Consider the following 22,988-nt stretch of genomic DNA (forward strand, 5'->3'; position numbering starts at 1 on the left):
GGGATGGAGTCCCGCATCGGGCTCTCTGCTCAGCAGGGAGCCTGCTTCCTTCTCTCTCTCTCTGCCTGCCTCTCTGCCTACTTGTGATCTCTCTCTGTCAAATAAATAAATAAAATGTTAAAAAAAAAAAAAAAAAAGAAATGGGACCTAGGCACCTGACTTCCAGTCACCTGTCTGGAAGGAGATGTGAGGTGCCTAGAGGCAGAGTTTGGGGCCTGAGGCTAGACCACCAAGTTTTTGTCCTTGTTGCCACTAAGACCTTGCCTCCGTCCCTCCTTTACTCTCTCAGTTGGTTCAGCAAGAACCACTGGTGCTGGCCCAGCCACACCCTGAGGAGCACCCCTGGAGCTGCCTGAGGAGATTGGGAAGCGTGTCAGGACTGGCAGGAAAAGAAGACTGTTGCTCCCTGCAGCTCAGCAGCTGAGTCCGGGTTCCCAAGCTCTCCCCACACACCCCCTCCATGCCCTTGAGCGATGGCTCTTAGTGGCGAGGCTCTCACAGATTTTTTTTAAACAGCTTTACTGAGATATAGTTCTCATACCGTCGACTTCACCCATTTCAATTGCACAATTTAATGTTTTTAGTTCACTTCACCGTTACGTGTAACCAGACCACAGCCCATTTTAGAACATTTCATCACCTCACAGAGAAACTCCATGTCCCTTCTTTAGAAGCCCCCAACCCTCCAGCACGAGGCCTTTTGCGGTCTGATGTCTCTCCTCAGCCTACTGTTTTCAAGGTTCATTCAGGCAGTGTGTATCAGTGTTCCATTCCTTTTCATGGTTAACTATTCCATGGTATGTCTGTACTGCATATTATTTATCCATTCTTCAGCCGACAGACACTCTGGTTGTTTCCACATCTTGGCTTTGGTGAATAATGCCTTTTTTTTTTTTTTTAAACATTTGTGTATGAGTTTTGGTGTGGATATTTGCTTTTATTTCTCTTGCGTATACACCCAGGAATGAAATCACTGCATCATGGGGTAACTCTATGTTTAGCCATTTGAGAAACTCATGAGGGTTTCTGATTGTTGTTCTTTCTTGTGCACATGTCTTAGGCTGGACAACCCTGAACGGGGCTCCTGTTATCACCTCTGGGAGACAGGCATTTCCTCCACTGCGTTCAGATATAGGACAGCCACCAGCTCCCCTGCTCTGCCCTCCGCAAAATCCTTAGCCGGCCTGTTAGAAACCTGGCTGACCACCTTGCCGTTGGCTGATAGGCAACTTGGATAACCTCCCTCCGTCAGTCAGTAAGTAGTCACTGACATAAAACAGACATAAAAACATTTCTGACTAATCTATTGAATGTACGTGCACGACCATGAGAATCCATCCCCCAAATCTCATAGAGCTGGTTCACCCGGGGCTCCTACTGTGCCACTCTGAAATCCCTCAAAGCATTCAGTCAGAGGCTGTGCTGCCCACAGGCTGCTCACCGCTGACTTAGTATCCCTGTGCCAAGGAGGCGAAGGCAAGGCCTGCTCTGAAGAGTGATCTTGGCTTGAGGATTCCTCAACGTTCTTCCTGAATTTCCTCAGAAACGTTCCACCTGCTCAACCTTCCTTTAATCCTTCTTTCACTTGGGTCACACGTACTCTGTCAGCCTGTCACCCTCCCATTTCCTGTCTCAGGCATTTCCCCTAATGCAAATCCTGCTAGGCAATGGCTTCTCAGAAATCCTGTATTAATTCATACCACTAATCTCTCAGTCCCTCACTACACTTAACGTGAACCGTTCCCAAATAACAAAAGTGTCTGCCTGTTTTGTACTTAGAATTTCATCTAAAGAAATAGTGTAGGGAAACTTTTTTTTTTTTAAGATTGTATTTATTTACTTGACAGACAGAAATCACAAGTAGGCAGAGAGAGGGGGACTCCCTGCTGAGCAGAGAGCCCGATGCAGGGCTCGATCCCAGGACCCCGAGATCATGACCTGAGCCAAAGGCAGAGGCTTAACCCACTGAGCCACCCAGGTGCCCCAGAAAACAGTTTTATGTGAAGGAAAGTAGAGGAGTCAAAAAGGTTTGCTTATTGCCCCACTTTGAGCAGTTTTATCATCGTAGTTATGACATGCCGGGCATAGAGGCAGAGGGTGGTTTCTTTTTAGAGACTGGAAGAGCTCCAGGATCCAGAGAGAAGGGCTTGTACTATCACTGGGCCAGACACTCAAGTCCCAGGCTGGGTTCTGAGGACAGAGAAGGAAGGATGTTGCCAGGGGAGTTGTAGGAAGCCACCAGTACACAGCAGTGTTGTCCTTTCTCTTTTCCAGTGACACTCATTCCCGCTGTTTATCCTCAGATGGCGACCGACCGTAGAGGGCTGGAGCGGGACTTTCAGGCCTCCTTAAAGCACTCTTCCTCTACAAGCCCAGAGTCCTGAGGCATTAGCTACAATCACTTGGGCTCACTCTCTCTTCCAGACAGAAATCCTGTCTTCCTCAGACAGCAGCACCGATAGCTGGCTCGTGTGAACAGCAGGCTGTGGATTCACAAGATGTTCCCCAAGTAAGGACCCGGGTGTCCTGGCGGGGATCCCTGTGGGCCAAACGGCAGCTGCCCCTCCTTCAACCCTGCAGAGAACTTGGCTTGCCTCACTTCAATTCGGGTCCTGCACTGAATGTTCAGTGCTTGATAACAGAGTTGTGCTTCTGTGGAAAACATAAACGGAGAGGGAAGGCTGAGAGAGGGCTTTACTGTTTTAATGAACAGTGGAGGGAAATAGGGCTGTGCCTCCTGATTATCCTTATCTGAGTTTTTGTAACAGCTTAACCGATAAGCTGGTTGGTTGAAAGTTGTTAGAGTCCTGAGATTTTCCCTGGGTCTGGGGAATGAATTAAAGCATTCTGCTGGAAGAGAAGCTGTCGCTCTAAGAGTTTGGGGTTTTGAGGCTGGCTGTAGGCCTCAGGGAGAGATGAGGGCTTGGAGCTTAGATCCCCACCCCACACTCCAGGCAGGAGGAGGGACTTAATGGGCCCGCAGTTGCCCCCTGCAGGGCAAGAAGTGAGGGCTGTGACCCGGTTAGGAGCTGTGAAGTCGGTCCCTCAGGTTGCTCCTAGAGCTGGAATCCAGCTGAAATCAGCCCCCCTCACTCATCCTTTGTTCTCAGGATGTGTGAATTCTTTTCCGTATCCACGTGGTGCCCCACTTTGAGCAAGGAATCAACCCTGACAAATGACTCTGTGCTGTGTGTTCAGTAGAGATAACACTTAAGTTTAAAAAAAAAAAAAAAGTAGTTGAGGACAAACCCCACTGATTTATCCTTACTTTTGACTGCCATTTGAGAAATCGCCTTGGTTTGATAGGCTCTAAGCTTCTTCCCAGATTTGTGATTGAAGCTGAGTGAATCCCCATCTCTGCCCAGGAATTCTGGCTTCCAGCTGCAAAAGCAAGCCATCAAGGTCTTCTTCCCACAGTGCTTCCCATCCCCCAAGCTCTCCCCCTCTCTGGATCTCTCCAGGCTGCTGCCTCCCTTACTGACACTGCAAGTCCCAACTTTGGGGCCCTTCCCTGTGGGATCACCTGAGTCCTCCACTAGTCTGCTCTTTTTGAATGGTTCAGGTCACTTTCCTCTTCTGTTACATGTGAACCGGGGGTAGGAGGAGGTGGGGAGTTACAGTGGAGAATTTTCTAGACCTCTCCCAGCCCTGACACTCAGGGCAGGGCTGTGAATTCCGACAACTTAGTTCTCTGAGTCTGGGCATACAGGGATTCCGGAACCAGCCTCAGCTTGAATCCCGAGCCCTGTAACCTTAGGCAGTTTACTTCATCCCTCATTTTCCTCATCAGTAAATAAGGAAATAGAATACCTGCCTCACAGGACCATTATGAGTATATGAGGATTAAATGAGTTAATGTTTGTAAAGCACTTATAACACTGTTTGGTACAGAGGGGTTTTTTTTTTTTTTTTTTTTGAGAGCATGTTAAAAACTTTTCTAGAATCTGTTAAATATAGCACACAGCACAGTTTCATTGTTAACTATTTACCTGTGGGTCTTATTGGCACTCCACTTGCTGTGAAGGGCAGAAAACACATTCAACCCATCTTTGGCCCTAGCCCACTGACTCCTGGTTTGGTGCTCAATGAAGTGGCTAGTTTGAAATAAACCAGGAGTCGGTGGCAAGGGTAGCGGAGAGCTGTCCAGACAAGCAGATATTAAACTGCTGATTGGGTGTAGGCAGAAGAACAGGCAGTGACTCACCTTTTTCTGGGATGTTTGAAGGGGTCCTGAGTTTGCCTCACTGTTGGAGGACCAGGAGGCACCGACTCGAGAGAGTGGGAGGCACCCGAAGAGGTGGGATAAACGGCTCAGTGTTTCTGGGAAGCGCAGGACTTTGGAACCAGCAGTCAGGGACAGTTCTCTTACATGTAAAATAGGATATGAATATCCACTAAAATGAGAAAGCCCTCGTAAGGGCTATTGACTGAACACCTTCCAGATAGACTGGCACCAGCTAAGTATTTATTATGACCATTCACGAATGAGGTTGGGCGAGGTTAAGCCACCTGCCCAAAGATACAAAGCAATAAAAAGGAAGAGTGAAGATTCGAACGCAGGTGTGTGAACTCAAACTCTGCTTAAGGATGGAAAAGTGACCTGGCGCAGCTAAGCCCCGTTCAAATGATAACGGTCACTTTATTAGAACAAAGGCTTATGAATAACAGCAATGCTAGGACAGCAGGGTGGCTCTCGAACGCCCCCTCGGGCACCCACACCCCTGCGGTGCCCAAAAGTCCCGCCGCCTTTCGGCGCTTACGTGCGCTCCGTGACCGCCGCGGCAGACGAGGGGCCGGCGGCCCAGACCGCATGCGCTCTGGCGCCCTCGAGCGCGCCCCTCCCCCACGACGGCCGCAGCGAGGGCACGGGGCGCATGCGCACACCGGGCGGGCGGAGGGCGGCCCCCAGCCAGTGGAAAGATTTTGGACGACCCAGTGCGCGGGATCCCGGTGGTGGCGTGTGAGCGCGCAGGCGCGACTGGGGCCAGGCAGCAACTCCGGAATCTCTGCTAGTCCCAGTGTGTGTCGCACCCGGAGCCGCCGCCATGGCTGCCTATAAGCTGGTGCTGATCCGGCACGGCGAGAGCGCTTGGAACCTGGAGAACCGCTTCAGCGGCTGGTATGACGCCGATCTGAGCCCGGCCGGGCACGAGGAGGCGAAGCGCGGCGGGCAGGCGCTGCGAGGTGCGGAGCGGGCCGGGCTGGGCTGTGGGTGGGGGCTGCGGAGGCCCGGGCGGGCGCCTCACGGTAAGGGCCGCCGCCTGGCTCGCCCCCGTGCCCTCCCAGAGAGGGCTGACCTTGAGCTTCAGCTTTCCAGCAATTTATTTTACAACTGACGAAATGGGCGCAGGTTGGGGGGGGGTCGACTTGCTCAAGGTCATCCAGTGGAGTGAGGGGCAGTGCCAGGAAGAGGGCCGAGGGCGGTCGCCCCGTAACCCATTGCGTTCTCCACTACACCCCCTTGCGAAATTCTCCCATTTTCTAGTCTGAGCATTTAGTAAGTCGGGGACGGGTTATTACATGGGATGCCGGTTGCCTTCCAGCAGCCGTAACCACGCCTTTTCAGGAGGTCGCTGCGATTCTAATGTAACGTCAGGCCACACGCGGGTCCCTGGCTGTGGGGGAGTAACGCGGCCCGGTGGGGGGGGGCGGCGCGGGTAGGCAGCGGGCCTCAGAAACCCACGTGCTTATGTAGGCCTTTGCTGTTCAGCAGCATCCCACAAATTCTGTGTCCAAAATCCCATCTTCAAATGTAATTGAGCGAATGAATGAATGAAGGATTTGAGTTGATCCTGTGCAGATTCCATAGACAGATTTTAACCTCCTCTTTTCTATCCTTTCCTGGCCCTCTTTCATAGTTGGGAAAAGTGAAGATTGCATAGATGACTTGTTCAAGGTCGTATCTTTCTATTCCTAGTCCATCTCGCTTGCTCCAGTTTGGGTTGAGTAACAACAGGTGGGCAAAGGTGGAAGTGGCAGTGAGATAAACTCATCTACCTAGGCTTGCCCCACCCGGGGGGGTAGCTCTCCGTGGTTTTGGAATGCTTTTTATAAGGAACCATTCCCAGCTGTCAGCAACTCAGAGACACTCTCTGGTCTGAGAAGGTGTTCCTTTGATGATTAGGACAGATCCTGCCTTGCTCCTTTCTACTTTGGACGTAGAAGCAGCCATTTAAAAGGGTCATTGATGCCTGATGTGGAAGAGGTATTTGGCCTCAGGTTATTCTAGCGTCTTGCCTTCACTGTAGATTCTTTGAAATGAAGCACAGGTTTGGAAAGTGGGAAATGTAATCCTGCTGGCTGTGTGTGTGAACGCTTTGGGATGGTCTGGTGTGACTTACATTAGGAGAGGCTGGGAAAGGGAAAGTGCTGGTAAAGGAGGCCATTTTCTCTCCTGTCTGGCATGAAGACCTGTATGGGTCTGTGGTGGTTTGCTGAGACTAACCCAGGACAAAGATAATTGCAGCTGTACCCTAAAAGACTGATCAAATGGTCAAACTTGGAATTTCTCTTTAACAGATCCTGTTTCAGTTGTTGATTATTATTATTTTTTTAACTTGCTTAATTTCAGTAATCTCTGCACTCAATGTGGGGCTCAAACTCATGACCCCAAGATCAAGCAAGAGTCACATCCACTTGTGACTAAATCAGCCAGGCACCCCCCTATTTCAGTTTGTAAATAAATGTTGGTAGCATTAGTTAGAAAAATTTCATTTAAGATCTTAATATCTGTTGTGGGCATCACTCATGATTATATTAAAAAAGACTGAAAGCAGGGGCGCCTGGGTGGCTCAGTGGGTTAAGCCGCTGCCTTTGGCTCAGGTCATGATCTCAGGGTCCTGGGATCGAGTCCCACATCGGGCTCTCTGCTCAGCAGGGGGCCTGCTTCCTCCTCTCTCTCTCTGCCTGCCTCTCTGCCTACTTGTGATCTCTCTCTGTCGAATAAATAAATAAAATCTTTAAAAAAAAAAAAGACTGAAAGCAGAAATCTGAATGGTGAAGACCATTATGAATATTGCAAGAAACCTAAAGTAAATACATGAGTAAATCTTAAGTTCTTCAGAGCTTTCAATCATAGTAGGGTTAATAAACAATTTTTTTCTTTTTTAATATTTTACTTATTTGACAGAGGCACAGCGAGAGAGGGAACACAAGCAGGGAGAGTGGGAGAGGGAGAAGCAGGCTTCCCGCTGAGCAGAGAGTCGGATGTGGGGCTTGATTCCAGCACTCTGGGATCACGACCTGAGCCAAAGGAAGATGCTTAATGACTGAGCCACCTGGGGACCCCAAGGTTTATAAACTCTTGAATTGTTTCAGGAGAAAGCCAGTGAGAACTGAGTTCCCCCATGCAGTCTTACTTCTGGGGGAGGATGAGGTCCACACCATACCTTTTACCCCGCCCCTGGGCTATGCTAATGGGAAAGTTAAAGAAAGAGGCCCTAGAGTTCTCTGTTAAGAGCCCTCAGGGGAACTACTTTTCTTCTTGGGGACCTATTTGGATATCCAAAGGTAGGCACTCCATTGAGAATGGAAATAATTGCTGTGAAACAGCCAGTAGCTTTGCAGCATGGGAGATGACGTTTACACTATGGATGGTTGCTTCCTGGTGACTCAGCCTTTTACTGGGGAGCCATCCCTTCCTTAGAGTTAGGGAGGAGATGGTAATGAAGTCTACTAGGACTTGTCCTGAGGCTTACTGATGAGATTCATCATCTTTTCCCTTGCGGGTAGTGTAGTAGTGGGTTTCCTGGTGATTAATCCTTCCTTCCTCCATCAGCATAGTTCTTACTGGCCTCATTCTCAGCTGAATGACTGGCGGGAGAATTCACTTCACATTGCATTAATTACTCTTGGCAACCTCCATATGAGGCAATATCCAGGAAAGTTTGTGCTGAATTTCAAGGAGGGCCTTGTAGCCTCATGGAGGAAAACACTATATGAAGAAAGGGCCATCTCCTTACTAAAGTGGGAGGGGGGATAATCTTTCATGAAATATGATTGTAGCCTCTTGGTTGGGGCAGCATAACTCTTGATTACCACCCCTTAATAACTAACAAGTGTGGAGGAGAGATTCATTTATAAATGAATCAGTGCATAGCATTTGTTCTTTTTGCTCTTTCTCCAGGGAGTGGCTTCTCCTAAACCTTGGTCTAGCCATCGACCTAAGGAGGTACAGGCTGGCACATAACTAAAAAGAAACTGGATAAAGAAATTGTGATGCGATTTCCACTCCATAGTGGACATAAAATTTCAAGCAACAAATTTAAGTTTTAATCAGCATCCTCTAAGAGCTCTTGCTGTGTCCTGATTGTTCGGGGTTTAAAATCCACTTTCCCTAGATAAGAAGTTAGAACTGAAATACATTAGTAATCATTGGTCAAAAGTGACTGTTTTAACTAAAATACAAACATCCAGATCCTTAGGAGTTAGGAAAATATAGAGGGAGCTAGAGATGGTGGTTATGAATTGGATTTTGGAGTCACACAGCCTGGATTTTAATCTCTCACGAATAAGCTGTGACCTTGAATAATTTGCTCAACTCCTCTAGCATGTGTTAGAAGGATGGTTATGAAGACAAACATATACAGAATAGTCCAGTGCTTGACAGATGGCAAGCCCTCTATACGTATTGGCTATTATTATATATTAAGAGATTCCAAGTTTTTAAGCATCTTTTTCTTGAAAGAATTGGAGAAATAAGTTCTTAAAATGGCTTAATTACAGCACTGTGTGGTTTAGGATTAGCCACACAGATAGTACACAGTAGCTACTTGACAATATGTTTAGGTCTTGGGTTAGATGAATTATTGGGGAATCATGTTGTCAACTATAAAATAACAAATTTTATCTTTTGTGAAGGCAGAAGATTGTCTTTCCTGCTAGAGTATACAAACTAGCTAAATTTATATGTAAGAAAATTCTGGTTCCAGAGTGGATCTGATTAGCTTATCACTTTGAATTTCTGATTCCCAGATGCTGGCTATGAGTTTGACATCTGCTTCACCTCAGTGCAGAAGAGAGCAATTCGGACTCTCTGGACAGTGCTGGATGCCATTGACCAAATGTGGCTGCCAGTAGTGAGGACTTGGCGCCTCAATGAGCGGCACTATGGGGGTCTGACTGGTCTGAACAAAGCAGAAACTGCTGCCAAGCATGGCGAGGCCCAGGTGAAGATCTGGAGGCGTTCCTATGATGTCCCACCACCTCCAATGGAACCTGACCATCCTTTCTACAGCAACATCAGTAAGGTATGGTAAAACGGGGTTTGGCTCAACCCCACTTAGGAGGACCACAGGTTATGGTTTCTGGCCTCACTCTTTCTTAGCTTTTTATTAGTGTCTGCCTAGTCCCATTGAGTTTATAATTTATAATAAATAGTTAATTTTTTCAATTATCCTTCTCTAAGGAATGTTAAAAGATTTAGTTAGTTGGTACTTACTTCTCTAAAAATAAATCTCTTTTCTTTCTTCGATATACTTCATAAAACCTATCCATAGTTGTAGGGCCCTTCTAAGACAAGTGGAAGATTAAGTGAATTGGGAAGAGCCTTATACTTACTTTCCCCCCCTTCTTTTCTAAGTTTCTTTGAAAAATTAATCTTCCAGTAGCGGGCAGTGGTGGTAGGAAGAGCTGCAAGGTAATAATTAGCCCCTTTGCCAAGCTCTCAGCTCTATTCTGTGCACTGGTGAGAGATTTTGATTCATCACTTTAATTAGGGGATGAGGAGTGGGCAGAACAGATGCAGCTACTACTAATTGGTGAATTTGGATTTTGTTGTTGTTGTTTAGGATCGAAGGTATGCAGACCTCACTGAAGATCAGCTACCCTCCTGTGAGAGTCTGAAGGACACAATTGCCAGAGCTCTGCCCTTTTGGAATGAAGAAATAGTTCCCCAGATTAAGGAGGGGAAACGAGTACTGATTGCAGCCCATGGCAACAGCCTTCGGGGCATTGTCAAGCATCTGGAGGGTATGTGTATTTTTCAGGGGAACCCTCAAGGAGGCATACAGCAAAATTGCCACTAATCAGGGACTTATTTCATGCAAAGGAGACCTTCGGGAAAAGGTTAGACATTGAGAGCCTTGGAGATAGTCTAGATTGACTCCTGGTCACCCTCTACCCTTGTTTCCTCAAAGCATCGTAGACAGACTCACTGGGTGCTTACTGTATAAGCAGAACTTTAGGTTCCCCTTCAGACCTGATGCAGAAGCTGCTATCTGTTACTCACATACACTTTATAATTTGAGATGCTCACCTTTAGATTTTGATTGCCAGTTCAAACTGGTAAAATCCTCCTTAATCACAACCTGGTACAACTTCACACATGAATCGCGATTTGCATTCTAAATTGCTTTACCTGAAGGCCTAGAGGGACAGATTTGCTGATTTTTGGCAGGCTGGATGGATCACATAGGACATTTGTGATGTGGATGGTCTTGATCCTACTTTGGGAGAGAGATCTGTGGTACACACCTTTCATACATTTTTGTTTTTCAGTGGCTGAGAGATAAGTATTGAGTGTATTCTTTGGGTAACTGATCTATAATACAGATCATTACTGTTACTACAAATACCAGAAAGCGTGTCTTGTTTTATTTAATTCCTGCTGAAGTCCTTTGTCACCTGCAGAGGTGACATGGATTTATGTCTTGCATGGCTAATCACGGTGTGTATTTTCAGGTCTTTCCGAAGAGGCTATCATGGAACTGAACCTTCCAACAGGCATTCCCATAGTCTATGAATTGGACAAGAACTTGAAGCCCATCAAGCCCATGCAGTTCCTGGGGGATGAAGAGACCGTGCGTAAAGCCATGGAAGCTGTGGCTGCCCAGGGCAAGGCCAAAAAGTGAAGGGAAGCAGGCAGACTACTTCCCCAAGGATACCTCCCCTCCCTGTCCATCCCACTCCTCTGCACTTCTTCCCTGCACATGTCACACTGACCGTATCTGTAGGCATCTTAAGTTTTAGCTGCAGATGAGGACCAGTGGCTCCTAATTTCATTTAGCCATTTTGTTTCTTGCACCCACTCTCTTCATATATTCTAGTCAGAATGGCACTTCTGGGGCATGGGTTCTCAGTCCAAGCTGAGAGAAGACGCTTACCCAAGAGTAGGGAATTAGTAATGCTGGGGGTTTTGCTACTGTTTTATTATTGAGGACCTGCTTGCAATAGGGATAGGGAGGAACCATGCTAGGTGTGACCAATGAGAAGCAAAAGAGCCTGTGTGTGTTCCCACGAGCAAGTCCTGTACTGTTCTGTACAGGTGGAGCAGGGGGTGCTCTAGTCATTCCAGTGGAAGATGAACGTAACCTGCATGGTGATGAAAATAGTCATTTCCCCTCTGACCCTAGAAGAGCTGGCTCCAGAAGATTGGGATCAATCTGAATGTTTTACATGTTGCATTTACTTTTACAAGAAAAAAAAGTACATATATATATATATATATATATATATATATATATATATACACACAAAACGAAAACCCTTCTGGGGTTTCTAGTGGCGGTTGAAATATTCCCACATGTGATCATCCAAAAATAAGCCATTCCTCACACCAGTGTGGGATAAACTCCTTGACTTCTGAGGCCTAGGAGTTCATTCTGCTGTGTGTTTTAGAATCCCTCCCCTGCCTTAATGTTTTATGGCAGTGAGATGCCTCTTGATCATGTCCAAGTGTGTCTTTCACTGTATCTGTTTCTGATTATGTTCCAGTTGCTTGGCCCCACCATGGGCTCAGTACTCATTTTGAGTGTAACCGTACTAAATCTTTTTTCCAGATCAGTATAATAAAGGAGTGATGTGCAATATCTTCTGTGTGATATAGTGATCCCTCTAGAACTTTAAGACAACCAGTCAGTTTACACAGCCCGGTCCACATATGGTATATCTTACTAGGTTTTCCATCTTAGGTTGGGGAGCTGAGGTGTGGGGGAGCAGGTCATCTTAGCTGAACTCTCCATTCCTATTGCCTCTACAGCTCTTGTTCAGTGATGCTGGTTACTGAGTACCACTTGAGTGGAAAATGAAATTCTGAAACCCCATTATACCTTTTGAGTAAGGTAAAGACTTGTTTACATTAAAAAGCTAATATTTTTCTATTAGAAATCTATAAACTTGATTCACTTTTCATCCTCAGAAATTACATACAACTTTATAAAATGATGCAGGAAAAAAGAAGTTGATTACATTATATAAATAATTAGGAAGGGGCATGGCTCACATTTACCTTCTCTCTAAGGTCTTTGAAAAGATTGTGGGATCATAAGAGAGACTCCAAGGCATGAAAAAGCTCTTAATGCCTTTCTTCTAGCAGGAGGTAATAGGGGCCTCTGTCTGGGAAGCTCTCACGAAGCTCCTCTGTGCCGGCCATTGGCTGAGGCATGTTAACATACACAGTCTCTAATCTTCATCACCTCTGAAAGGGCTGCTATCCCCAGTTTACAGAAGAAACAGGCTGAAAAAGATGCAGAAACTGGTCAAATATATGCTACCAAGTACTGGAACCCAGAGAAAAGATGTTCAACTAAAGTCCTTATTCTCAGTTTAAATACTTGAATCATCTTCTTGAGTTTTTCACTTGATCTGTACAGTAACTCTAGGATGAGCTTTAGTAATTTAAGTCTCCCAACAGTCTGGTGGAATGTTAAATTTACTTAGCCTGTACTGAATCTTAGACTGAAAGTTGATAATCCTTTGATCAAGGCTCTTCACCGAAGTCAGACTGGATCAGCTTAGATTACTCTTACTCTGTGTCCTGACATCTGAATTTATGGCAGTCTTCACTCACTGACTAGAACTCTTACAGGCAGGAAAGTAACAGAAAGCCTGCATTATCTACCAACACCACCAGGAGGCTAACAACTAGCATCCTTCCAAGACCCTGCTTAGCTAGGGTAGCTACCTAAGCAGCATCATCTAGTGGGGGCGGGGGGGGGGGTGTTGCGATTTGTAGGCAGTTTTGAAATTCACCTCACCCAGGCTGAGAATCACTATTCCAAGGCACAGAAACCAATATCCTCCTCATCCCTTAGAACCAGTTGTAGATTAGCAGATATCATCACTAAACATCACTATTTGGGCATAGCTGTTGAGTCAGCTATGAGAGCACTCAAAAAAATTTTTATTGCGCTTTTGCTATGTTTAGTCACAGTACCAGGCACTGAAGATTCAAAGAGATTCCTGCAATACAATACTGGATGGTTAATGGAGAAAATCCATCCTGCTCTGCAGATCTGAGAGCGCTGTTATTAGCTGCTTCAAATGTTCTTTCTGACACTTTATTAGAATGTTTGTTTACGTATCACCTGTCTTTCCTCATTAGAATGTAAGCTCTACAAAGAAGGGATTCTATCGTTCACTGTTTTAACTCCTAGCTGCTCAGTATATGTTTACTGAATGAAGTCCCAACACGCACTCAATTAATGAACCACTGCTAATTTGGAGAGCCTTTAATTTCATGCCCAGGGTTCAATCAATATTTAGAAAAAGGCACCATGGTATAGAAGAAAAAATTTTGGCTTTTTAAGACAGACCTAAGTTTGAATAATGCTCTAATGCTCTGCCACTTGATGTCTTTGTGACTTAGGGCAAGTTAACTGATTTTCCTAAGCCTCAGTTTACTTCTCTATAAAATGTAGAAATGATCAGAACATTCCAGGGCTACTGGGAAGTTCAGAGGTAAGTAAAGTGGCTAAAGTGGTTAATGCTGTAGAGAGAATCAAATGGTAGCATCTTCTTGCAAGGCAATATGGGAACACCTAACCAAAATTTTAAAAATACACATTCTGTGACCCAGTGTTCCACTTCTAGGACTCTGTTTTGCCACAGAACTTAGGCATGCACAAGCATATATAGGATAGGGGTTTTCTTGGTAGCATTGCCTATAAAAAAGGAAAATCTGTAAAGTTTTAAAACCTCTATCAGTAATGGGACTACTTAAACTACATTGTAACGTAAGGCCTGGAATTTGACAGATCCTTGATAGAAGGCAACCAGATCTGTAATAACAATAACATAATACTGGTATGTACTGGAACTTAGGTATTTCTTCCTCACAATAACCCATGAGATCATACTATGCCAGACGAGGAAAGAGACATAAACAAAAATAACTTGCACTACTATCAATGTTCAACATCTGATTATTTTAGTATACTATAATTTGTACAGTGTTACCATTGGGGGAAAAATGGGCAAAGTGTACCAGGAATCTCTTATTATTTCTTAAAACTGCATGGGGAGCTACTGATCTCAATTCTGTTTTCTTTTTTTTTTAAAGATTTTATTTATTTATTTGACAGAGATCACAAGTAGACAGAGAGGCAGGCAGAGAGAGAGAGAGAGGGAAGCAGGCTCCCTGCTGAGCAGAGAGCCTGATGCGGGCCTTGATCTCAGGACCCTGAGATCATGACCTGAGCCGAAGGCAGCGGCTTAACCCACCGAGCCACCCAGGCACCCCCCCTTTTTTTTTAAACACTTTTTTTTATATAAAGATATTTATTTATTTGACAAATCACAAGTAGGCAGAGAGGCAGGCAGAGAGAGAGAGGAGGAAGCAGGCTCCCCGCTGAGCAGAGAGCCCGATGCGGGACTTGATCCCAGGACCCTGAGATCATGACCTGAGCTGAAGGCAGAGGCTTTAACCCACTGAGCCACCCAGGCGCCCTCGATTATGTTTTCTATTAAAAAACCAACCTAACCTATTCAAGGCTAGTAGCTAAAGTATATAAACCCAGGTGGGTTGACTCCAGAGTTCACAGGTAACCACTGTCGGTACACCTAAAAGATACGGGCTCCTTGAAGAACATCTCAAGAACTGACATCTCGAATTCTTTCCTTCCGGTCCCTCGGCAGCTTCTCCACGCTTAACCCTTATCCCTTCCTCATCCCCAAACTCGGATGTCCATTCCTTCTGTGCTTTGTTCAGGCTCCTTTGTCTGCCTTGAATATTTCCATTCCACTTAGTCAAGTTCTTCAGTTCCTTTTATTTCACACATCCTTCCCTGGTCTCCCATGACCGTGCTCTTTCCCTCTTTTCAGTTCAGGTTTAACAAACGTATGCTGGGGTACCCACTAAATTAGTAATACTAATTTCATCTAATTACTTTCAGAACTACTCACATGTACCCTGAATCACCACATGTTCTTTAATTTTCACTAAACTGTACTGTCTCTCAATGAGATGTATATAAAGTGCTTGACTCAGTGCCTGGCATATAGCAAGTACTCAGTAAGTGGAAGTGCTTAGAACATAGAAAATATAAGAAAGATTGGAGATTAGGCTTTTCCAGAGTAAGCAAGCACTTCACACATGTCTGTAATGGGTGTCAGCAATCAGGCAAATCCCTCCTCTGAATGTCATGATGCTTTTTAGATGCTTCCCTACTCAAGACAACGAAAGCCATAAAATCTTTTTAATAAAAAATGTTTTGTCTCAGCAAAAAATGTGTATTTTTAAGACTGTTAGAGGGAACAGGTTACTTCCAACATTGTATAGTTTGTTGGCACCTCCAAAAAAAGAGAAATTGATCACTCCAGAAAATGAAATCCACTGAAAGGTTCATAAGAAAAATATTCCACCTAAAGTATAAGTTGCTGGCAGATTTTTCTAAAGGTGGTTATTGGCCAACCCCAGGCGTCTGAATAAAGACAATGGCATCTTGATGTTGGATTCATACACGTACTCTTAGATAAACGGCTTACCCCTCTCCATGGGGTAAAATGTGGCTTCTTAGGTCTGCAGGAATTCAGGCTGCACTCGGGCCACTTTCCGGAATTCTTTAGTGTGGGTCTTAGGGCACTGCATCTCACACCAACTAATGGGAACCATCTGGACACCTGAAAGGAAAGAGCTGGTGTTGGAGCTGGAAACCCCAAATGTTTACCAAAGACCCTTCCCTTTCAAGGCTGGTTATGAACTGAAGTATCACCAAACAGCCTACTGAACCTCACCTCATATGCCACTGACTTAACACAGTGAGTCCCCCATTACAATTATATAAGGAGAATCATTCTAATCTCAGTAGTAAGTACTGACACTCATATTGCTTCCTAGATAATTAAAAAAACAAGGGTAACAAGAGCAAACAGTGGATTAATCCCAAACCATAGCTCCCAGGGAAAGGTGAGCACATGGATGCATGGACTTACCCGATTCACTATGGGCCACCACCACCCCGAGCTCGTTCTCGGCAGTGGTCAGGAGGTAGTTGGATTGTGCGTCACCCAGGGAGATCTAGTCACACAACACTGGTAAAGGAAAATGATGGGTGATAAGTCTTCCCTCCTATAACCACTTGAGTTGTTTTCTACTTCTATTTTTTGTTTTGACAAAGGACCACAACACTCCTGGGAATAAAGGATACCACTTTGGCCAAGACAATGTCACCTGGGCGGAAACTCTTATAAATCTCTACCTGTAAGAAAAGAACAGGATTGTTAAGTGAAAGCTCTAAATCAGATCTACATGAAACTATTACCCCTCTGTAGATCCAATCTACTTTTTAACCCCATAGGGTGAAAAGTCATCATTAGTCAAGCCAATCAACAACTTCTATTGCTTCTACAGCATCATTATATAAAGCAAAGATTTTTAATTCAGTAACCTGATCAGGAATCTGACTTGGACAAAAGTTACTATAGCTGGCTCTGAAAGGATCCAGAGTAAATCGGAACAGCAAAGAATAAACACCTGGCTTCAAAGGCAAGGAGTAAACTAATCCCCGTCAAAAATCCTAAGGGAGAGGAATAGGACAGGGAGGTGAATTCCACACTTTCTAGTAGGAAACATCTTAAAATTCCTTGGATCTTTGGATCTACATTTCTATAAATGTTTGAAATTCACTGAAATAATTTAAAAGGATTGAGATTCCTAAAGTCATAAGGAAAAAAAGAAAAAGGACCAACCAACAACCTTGTCTTTTTCAGTAGCTCGGACATCTTCCTTGCTATAAAAAAGAATTAACAGAAAGATTAATTATCGGTGAGAAAGAATTATTCTGCAGAATCACAGACAAAGAGCTACAAGAGTAGAGAGAACGAGTCATAATGGGGACCTAGATGCCATGAGAGAAGTGGGGTAGAGAAGCATTCCAAGTCCTCAGCCGGAGGAGAAAAACACATTCCCATTCTTGGGTCACACAGAGCAGCAGTATCAATACCTCTGAGTACAGAAAAGCAGAACAGATTGGGCAGGAAAAATTAAGGAACTTTGCTGCCTTAGTAGAGCTTGAAGAGAAGCATTATAGAACAACACAGCATCCTGAGAGTGGAATGGGACCCAGAAGTTAAATTATCTGGCTCACAAGAACTGTTGATCCCTTCTCAAAGAACCCACAGGGAAACAAAAAAAACAAAAACCAAAAAACAAAACACACCCAACTACCATTTCACCTACTAACCATTTTTTAGAAGTATTTTATTTTTTTAAGATTTATTTATTTATCTATCTTAGAGAGAGACAACACAGGTGCATAAGAGTGGAGGGAGTATGCGCTCTATTTCACAGAGGGAGAGAGTCTCTAGTAGTCTTCCCACTGAGCGCAGAGCCCAACACAGGCTCAATCTCATGACCCATGAGATCATGACCTGAGCTGAAATGGCAAATCAGCTGCTCAACCAAATGAGACGTCCAGGTGCTCCTAAGATTTTATTTATTTTTAAAAAGATTTTGTTTTATTTGACACACAGAGAGAGATCACAAGTAGGTGGCTTGGCCGGGGGAGGGGGGGTGGCAGATAAGAAAGCTCCCTGCCGAGCAGAGAGCCCGATGTGTGGCTCATTCCCAGGACCCTGAGATCAAGACCTAAGCTGAAGGCAGAGGTTTAACCCACTGAGCCACCCAGGTGCCCCTAAGGTTTTATTTTTAAGTAATCTCTATACCTAACATGGGGCTTGAACTCACAACCCCAAGATCAAGACTTATCCATGCTTTACCGGTTGAGCCAGGTGCCCCTCCCACACTAACCTTTTTAATGTCTCAAATCCTTGGGTTTAAACTATATTAAATAGGGGCGCTTGGGTGGCTCAGTGGGTTAAGCCTCTGCCTTCGGCTCAGGTCATGATCTCAGGTTCCTGGGATCGAGACCCACATCGGGCTCTCTGCTTGGCGGGGAGCCTGCTTGCCCCCACCCTCCTGCCTGCCTCTCTGCCTACTTGTGATCTCTCTCTCTGTCAAATAAATAAATAAATAAAATATTTTTAAAAAAGTAAACTATATTGGGCGCCTGGGTGGCTCAGTGGGTTAAGCCGCTGCCTTCGGCTCAGGTCATGATCTCAGGGTCCTGGGATCGAGTCCCATATCGGGCTCTCTGCTCAGCAGGGAGCCTGTTTCCTCCTCTCTCTCTCTCTGCCTGCCTCTCTGCCTACTTTGATCTCTCTCTGTCAAATAAATAAATAAAATCTTAAAAAAAAAAAAGTAAACTATATTAAATAAAAGAAAGGAAGGTATTTCCTAAAATGTCTTCTACTTTGTTTCATATGAGTCATTATGCATCACTAGTCTCCAGCTTAGCTCAGTTCTTTTCATTTTACTTTAAAGCCCAATCTTGTCACTATTTTCCTTTTGTCTTAGCTCATACATTATAACCTTTCCTTTGGACACCATCTGGACAGAATCAGAACACAAAGATGGGAGCCAGAGAGGCAGGTATAGGAACTGTAATTGTTCCTAAAAATTCCAGTCCCCTCTTCTATCCTCAGGTGTGGAGGCCAAGGCAAAGACATGAACACTTCTTACCGGATAGTTCCTCGAAAAGAGTTCTTAAGTGGTGTGGACCCTACATACAGGATGTGCACTTTGGCAAAGCGTGAATTGATGCTAGAGACCTGTGAAACAGAGAAAAGATCAGCATTAGAATAGTAGCAGTTGTGAGCTCAAGAAGGCAGCAAGAAAGTAGGAATTACCAGGATTTTAGTCCAAGCAACCCCATTAATTATAGAATTTAAGCCAAGTTAACTTCTACTTAACTTTGCATAAACGATACATGTCAAGTGGAATGAGAGTAACTCTGGCCAACTAATAAAGTTACTGTAGGCATCCAATGAAATAATATGGAGGAGATCTTGAAAAATACAGAAACCTAACATAAATAGACACAGGATATTACAGCAAATCTAGACCTTCAGCACATCTTGCTAAAAGCCCCGTAGAGTGAACAGAATTTAAGTTTACATTTGAGGTACTGTATAATATTTGGATCACTGCGTCTTCAGTTGTTTTGAGAAAAACACACAGATTTTCTGTTGGAACAATTTATAAAGAGAGAAACTAAAAGCTACAAGTTAATTTAACCTGGCAGAAGGTAGTGATGGGGTACCTGGGTGGCTCAGTTGGTTGAGTGACTGACTGCCTTCGGCTCAGGTCATGATCCCGGACTTCCAGGATCGAGTCCCGCATCGGGCTCCCAGCAACTTGGGAAGTCTGCTTCTCCCTATGACCTTCTCCTCTCTCATGCTCTCTCTCACTCATTCTCTCTCAAATAAATAAAAAAAATCTTTAAAAAAAAAAAAAAAAAAAAAAAAAAAGAAGGTAGGGATGGGCAGGGAGTAAGGATATATTACATTAATTGATCATGGCAACCTTAATTTGTACTTCCCCCTGGAATACCCTAAAAGACAAGATTTAAAAGGAATGCTAGAATATAAGCTCTTTTGCTTCCCTGCAAAATAAGATCTAGCTTCTAGATATTAAAAAATAGGCCTCCTCATTACCCTTTGATACCCCTGTTTCGCAAACTGCATACTTAGAGACTCAGCTCAGTGAAAGAACTATAACTGCTGAAGCAGGCTGCCTTGATCACTAACCCAGAACTTTCCAAGCCAGCACAGTCCCGTAACCCTGTGCTGATAGAAATGTTCTGTGCTGGCCAACAGGGCAGCACTTGAAATGTTGCTGGTGGACTGATGAAATGAACTTTTTTTTTTGGTCAGAGAGAGTGAGCACAGGCAGACAAGAGTGGCAGGCAGAGGGAGAAGCAGGCTTCCTGCTGAGCAAGAAGCCCGATGTGGGACTCGATCCCAGGACGCTGGGATCATGACCTGAGCCGAAGGCAGCCGCTTAACCAACTGAGCCACCTAGGCATCCCTGAAATGAACTTTTAATTTTTTTTTATTTTAATTCATTTCAATTAAATGGCCAATATGGCTAGTGGCTATGGTATTTGACAGTGCAGTTCCACAATGATCATGATTTCGCCATTGAACAAGTGTCTTAAGCAGGGAGGTTAAAACCAACTTACCTTACAGGTTACAATAGCCCCCACATCCGGTAGTAGTTGGGACTCTGTTTCTCTCATTACAGAAATGACTGGAAGCTATAGAGAAAACAATAAAATGTAAGATCTTGACTAAGCCTCGCATAAAGGTATCTGTGGCTTAAGAGTAATGTAGTAATTCTTTGGTCTATAGCTGAGATCACAAGGACTTACAGACATAAGTGCCCAGAGGAGACAGCCTTAGAAATTCTAGACAATAGGAAGGTCAAGGGACCATTCTTCAAGGGAAGAATGCTACTAGAACACATAATCTAATCATTTCAGATGAGTCCTATGAAAGTTTTTGGTGATTTTCTTGGATTTCTTGGTGTATAACCATCGTCTATCATTATGCATAACTTGACTCCTTCCAAGTTATACTACTTCCCTCTGTTTCTCACTTTATTGTACCGGCTAGAATTTCCAAATAAACATTATATAATAATGGCCATACTTGATTTCTTCTATTTTAAGGGAATACTTGTAGTTTTCTCTTTGAGCAAGGTATTGGCTGTTGGTGTAAGACAGATACATTTTTAAAATTATTTATTTATTTATTTGTTTGTTTTTAAAAGATTTTTATTTATTTATTTGACAGACAGAGATCACAAGTAGGCAGAGAGGCAGACAGAGAGAGAGGGAAGCAGGCTCCCTGCCAAGCAGAGAGCCCGATGCGGGACTCGATACCAGGACCCTGGGATCATGACCTGAGCGGAAGGCAGAGGCTTTAACCCACTGAGCCACCCAGACGCCCCTAAAAGATTTATTTATTTTAGAGAGTGCGTGCATGTGCCAATAGGGAGAGGGACAGTGGGAGAGAGAGGGAGTGAATCCCAAGCAGATTCCCCACTTGTTGGGGGGTCCTGACATGAGGCTCAATCCCAGGAATCTGAGATCATGACCGGAGCTAAAATTGAGTTAGCTACTCAACTGACCAAGCCACTCAGGCACCCCAAGACAGATATTTTGAAACTCATCTTTGATTTATCTCTTCCTTGTTTACTGTGCTTCAGTTCCCTGGCTGCCTTTCAGTTTCACTAACTCATTAAACATCTTCCCATCTCAAAATTTGTGTTCAACCTGTTCTTTCTGCCAGGACTGTGCTCTCAACCCAATTCTTATTTATCCTTTAGATTCAGGTTCAGTGTCATTTCTGCTGACCACAGTGGGTTTGTCTTTTACATGTTCTCACAGTAACCTGTAATATTTTTTCAAAATAGTCATCACATTTGTAGCAATATGCTAATTTGAGCACTTACTTGTTTACAATTTGTTTGTCCCTCGACAGCAGGGACCATGTGTATTTGGCTTACTACCATATCTCTAGAGATCAGCATTGTGCCTGGCACATGGAAATGCTCAATAAATATATGAAATGAATAAGCTTAGATATGTTAAAGACATTCCCAAAATTGACTGAATAGAAAGCCTCTCATTTAACATATGAGGAAAAACCTAAAACCAGAGATCAAGTTTCTAACATGAAGCAGAAACACGGCCTAGTTAGCCAGTACCTAAAAGTTTTAATTCTGAATTCTCTTTCTACTATATCCTCTATCTTTAAGCTGCTCCTTCAAAGACTGCTTATCTGATCCTGGGCTACTCCTGGATCAGCCTCTGGAACTAGAGAGGACAGTGTTAGGCACTCAACAAAATTTACTGAGCACAGGCCCTTGTGCTTGGCACGAAAGGTATGGTGGCAAGGTTTGCTTTCGTGGAACTTAAAGAGTTTAGTAAGGGAAGAGTCAAGGGGGAACATGTAACTGAATGTTTAATTATTTGCAAAGCTGAGCACAGGGAAGGAAAGAAATGTAGTTCCTTGTGAGGGTTTAACAAAACAAAAAATAAAAGCTCATACAACTCCTTTCCTTGACTAGTAGGTCTAGTATGGCTTCTCAGATAAAGTGATACTAGAGAAGCTATCTGAAAGACATTAAAGAATTAAACACGCTAAGGAGATGACCGTGTTCCAAACAAACTGTTTGTGTACAAAGGCTCTGTGGGAAGAGAGAGCTTACCCTACCAGCGACAGTGAAAGAAGCCTGTGTGACAAGACTGCAGAGTGAAGTGGGAAGAGCGAAGCAAGATGAAACCGGAGACAGGAGACATTCGGACAAGATGAAGCTCACTGCAGGGCTGAGTCTGCCTCTGCTCGTTCCCTAACTTCCTTCCCCGAGTGTCAGCAATTTAATCAAGCGAGAGCAAGACATCCGGTCTGTGGTGGCTAAAATGCCCAGCAGTGGAGACCAGCTGTTCTACTGCTGAGGCACTAAAGACGCGTCCGTAGTGCCCCTGCCTAACGATCGCGAAACCAAAAGCTGCCTAAAAGAAAGGAAGAGAAGGGGGAACGGGAAGCTGCCCCTTTACCGCGCCGTTCTCGCTGCTCTTCGTCAGGCAGCCAGCCAGCGAAGAAAAGATGTAGCCGTGTCGGGTGTAAGTGCCGCTGCCCGGGCTGCCCTCCTCCAAGTTACACAGACGTTCGCCTGAAGAAAAACGCTGCATCAGTCACGGGTCCCCATGAGGTGCCGGCCATCCAGGCTTCCTGCTCTATCCTATCCAGAATTCGCTATGGACCCCTCACACTTACCGGGAATGCAGTACCTCACGGGTGGCGCCATGACTGCTAGTGGAGGGAAACGACGTCGACTTCTCATTGGCCAAAATTCAGGAGCGGTGCTAGAGTAAGAAACGCGCCAATTGGTGTGATTTATCACGTGTTCGTCAGGAGCCTCTCCT

General features: G+C 44.6%; 2 protein-coding genes and 1 long non-coding RNA gene across 4 annotated transcripts; 1 reads left to right on the forward strand and 2 right to left on the reverse strand.

Annotated features, from left to right (window-relative positions):
• Nucleotides 1-1,857: 1,857 nt before the first annotated feature.
• LOC132015351 (uncharacterized) lies at nt 1,858-4,795 on the reverse strand. The gene is made up of 3 exons (XR_009403630.1): nt 4,761-4,795; nt 4,205-4,364; nt 1,858-2,652 (listed from the first exon to the last, which is right to left on the reverse strand). It is a non-coding gene; the product is annotated as an uncharacterized LOC132015351 (long non-coding RNA).
• Nucleotides 4,796-4,888: 93 nt separating this feature from the next.
• Nucleotides 4,889-11,437, forward strand: PGAM1 (phosphoglycerate mutase 1). Its single transcript, XM_059398261.1, has 4 exons — nt 4,889-5,184; nt 8,974-9,248; nt 9,789-9,969; nt 10,681-11,437. Exons 1-4 carry the CDS (start codon nt 5,046-5,048, stop codon nt 10,848-10,850), a joined length of 765 nt encoding a protein of 254 aa, XP_059254244.1. The 5' UTR covers nt 4,889-5,045; the 3' UTR covers nt 10,851-11,437.
• A 229-nt stretch (nt 11,438-11,666) lies between these two features.
• Nucleotides 11,667-22,923, reverse strand: EXOSC1 (exosome component 1). 2 transcript variants are annotated; one of them, XM_059398264.1, is made up of 9 exons: nt 22,840-22,923; nt 22,620-22,735; nt 20,238-20,312; nt 18,737-18,825; nt 16,913-16,946; nt 16,365-16,415; nt 16,150-16,234; nt 15,703-15,837; nt 11,667-12,454 (listed from the first exon to the last, which is right to left on the reverse strand). In XM_059398264.1, the coding sequence occupies exons 1-8, from the start codon at nt 22,904-22,906 to the stop codon at nt 15,731-15,733; spliced, it is 624 nt and encodes a 207-aa protein (XP_059254247.1). In that variant the 5' UTR covers nt 22,907-22,923; the 3' UTR covers nt 11,667-12,454; nt 15,703-15,730. The 2 variants fall into 2 exon arrangements, with proteins under 2 accessions (XP_059254247.1, XP_059254246.1); XM_059398263.1 differs by lacking the exon at nt 11,667-12,454 and having other exon boundaries at nt 15,400-15,837.
• Between the last annotated feature and the right edge of the window lie 65 nt (nt 22,924-22,988).

This window comes from Mustela nigripes, chromosome 4 (genome assembly GCF_022355385.1).
Source record: "Mustela nigripes isolate SB6536 chromosome 4, MUSNIG.SB6536, whole genome shotgun sequence".
Classification (NCBI taxonomy): domain Eukaryota; kingdom Metazoa; phylum Chordata; class Mammalia; order Carnivora; family Mustelidae; genus Mustela; species Mustela nigripes.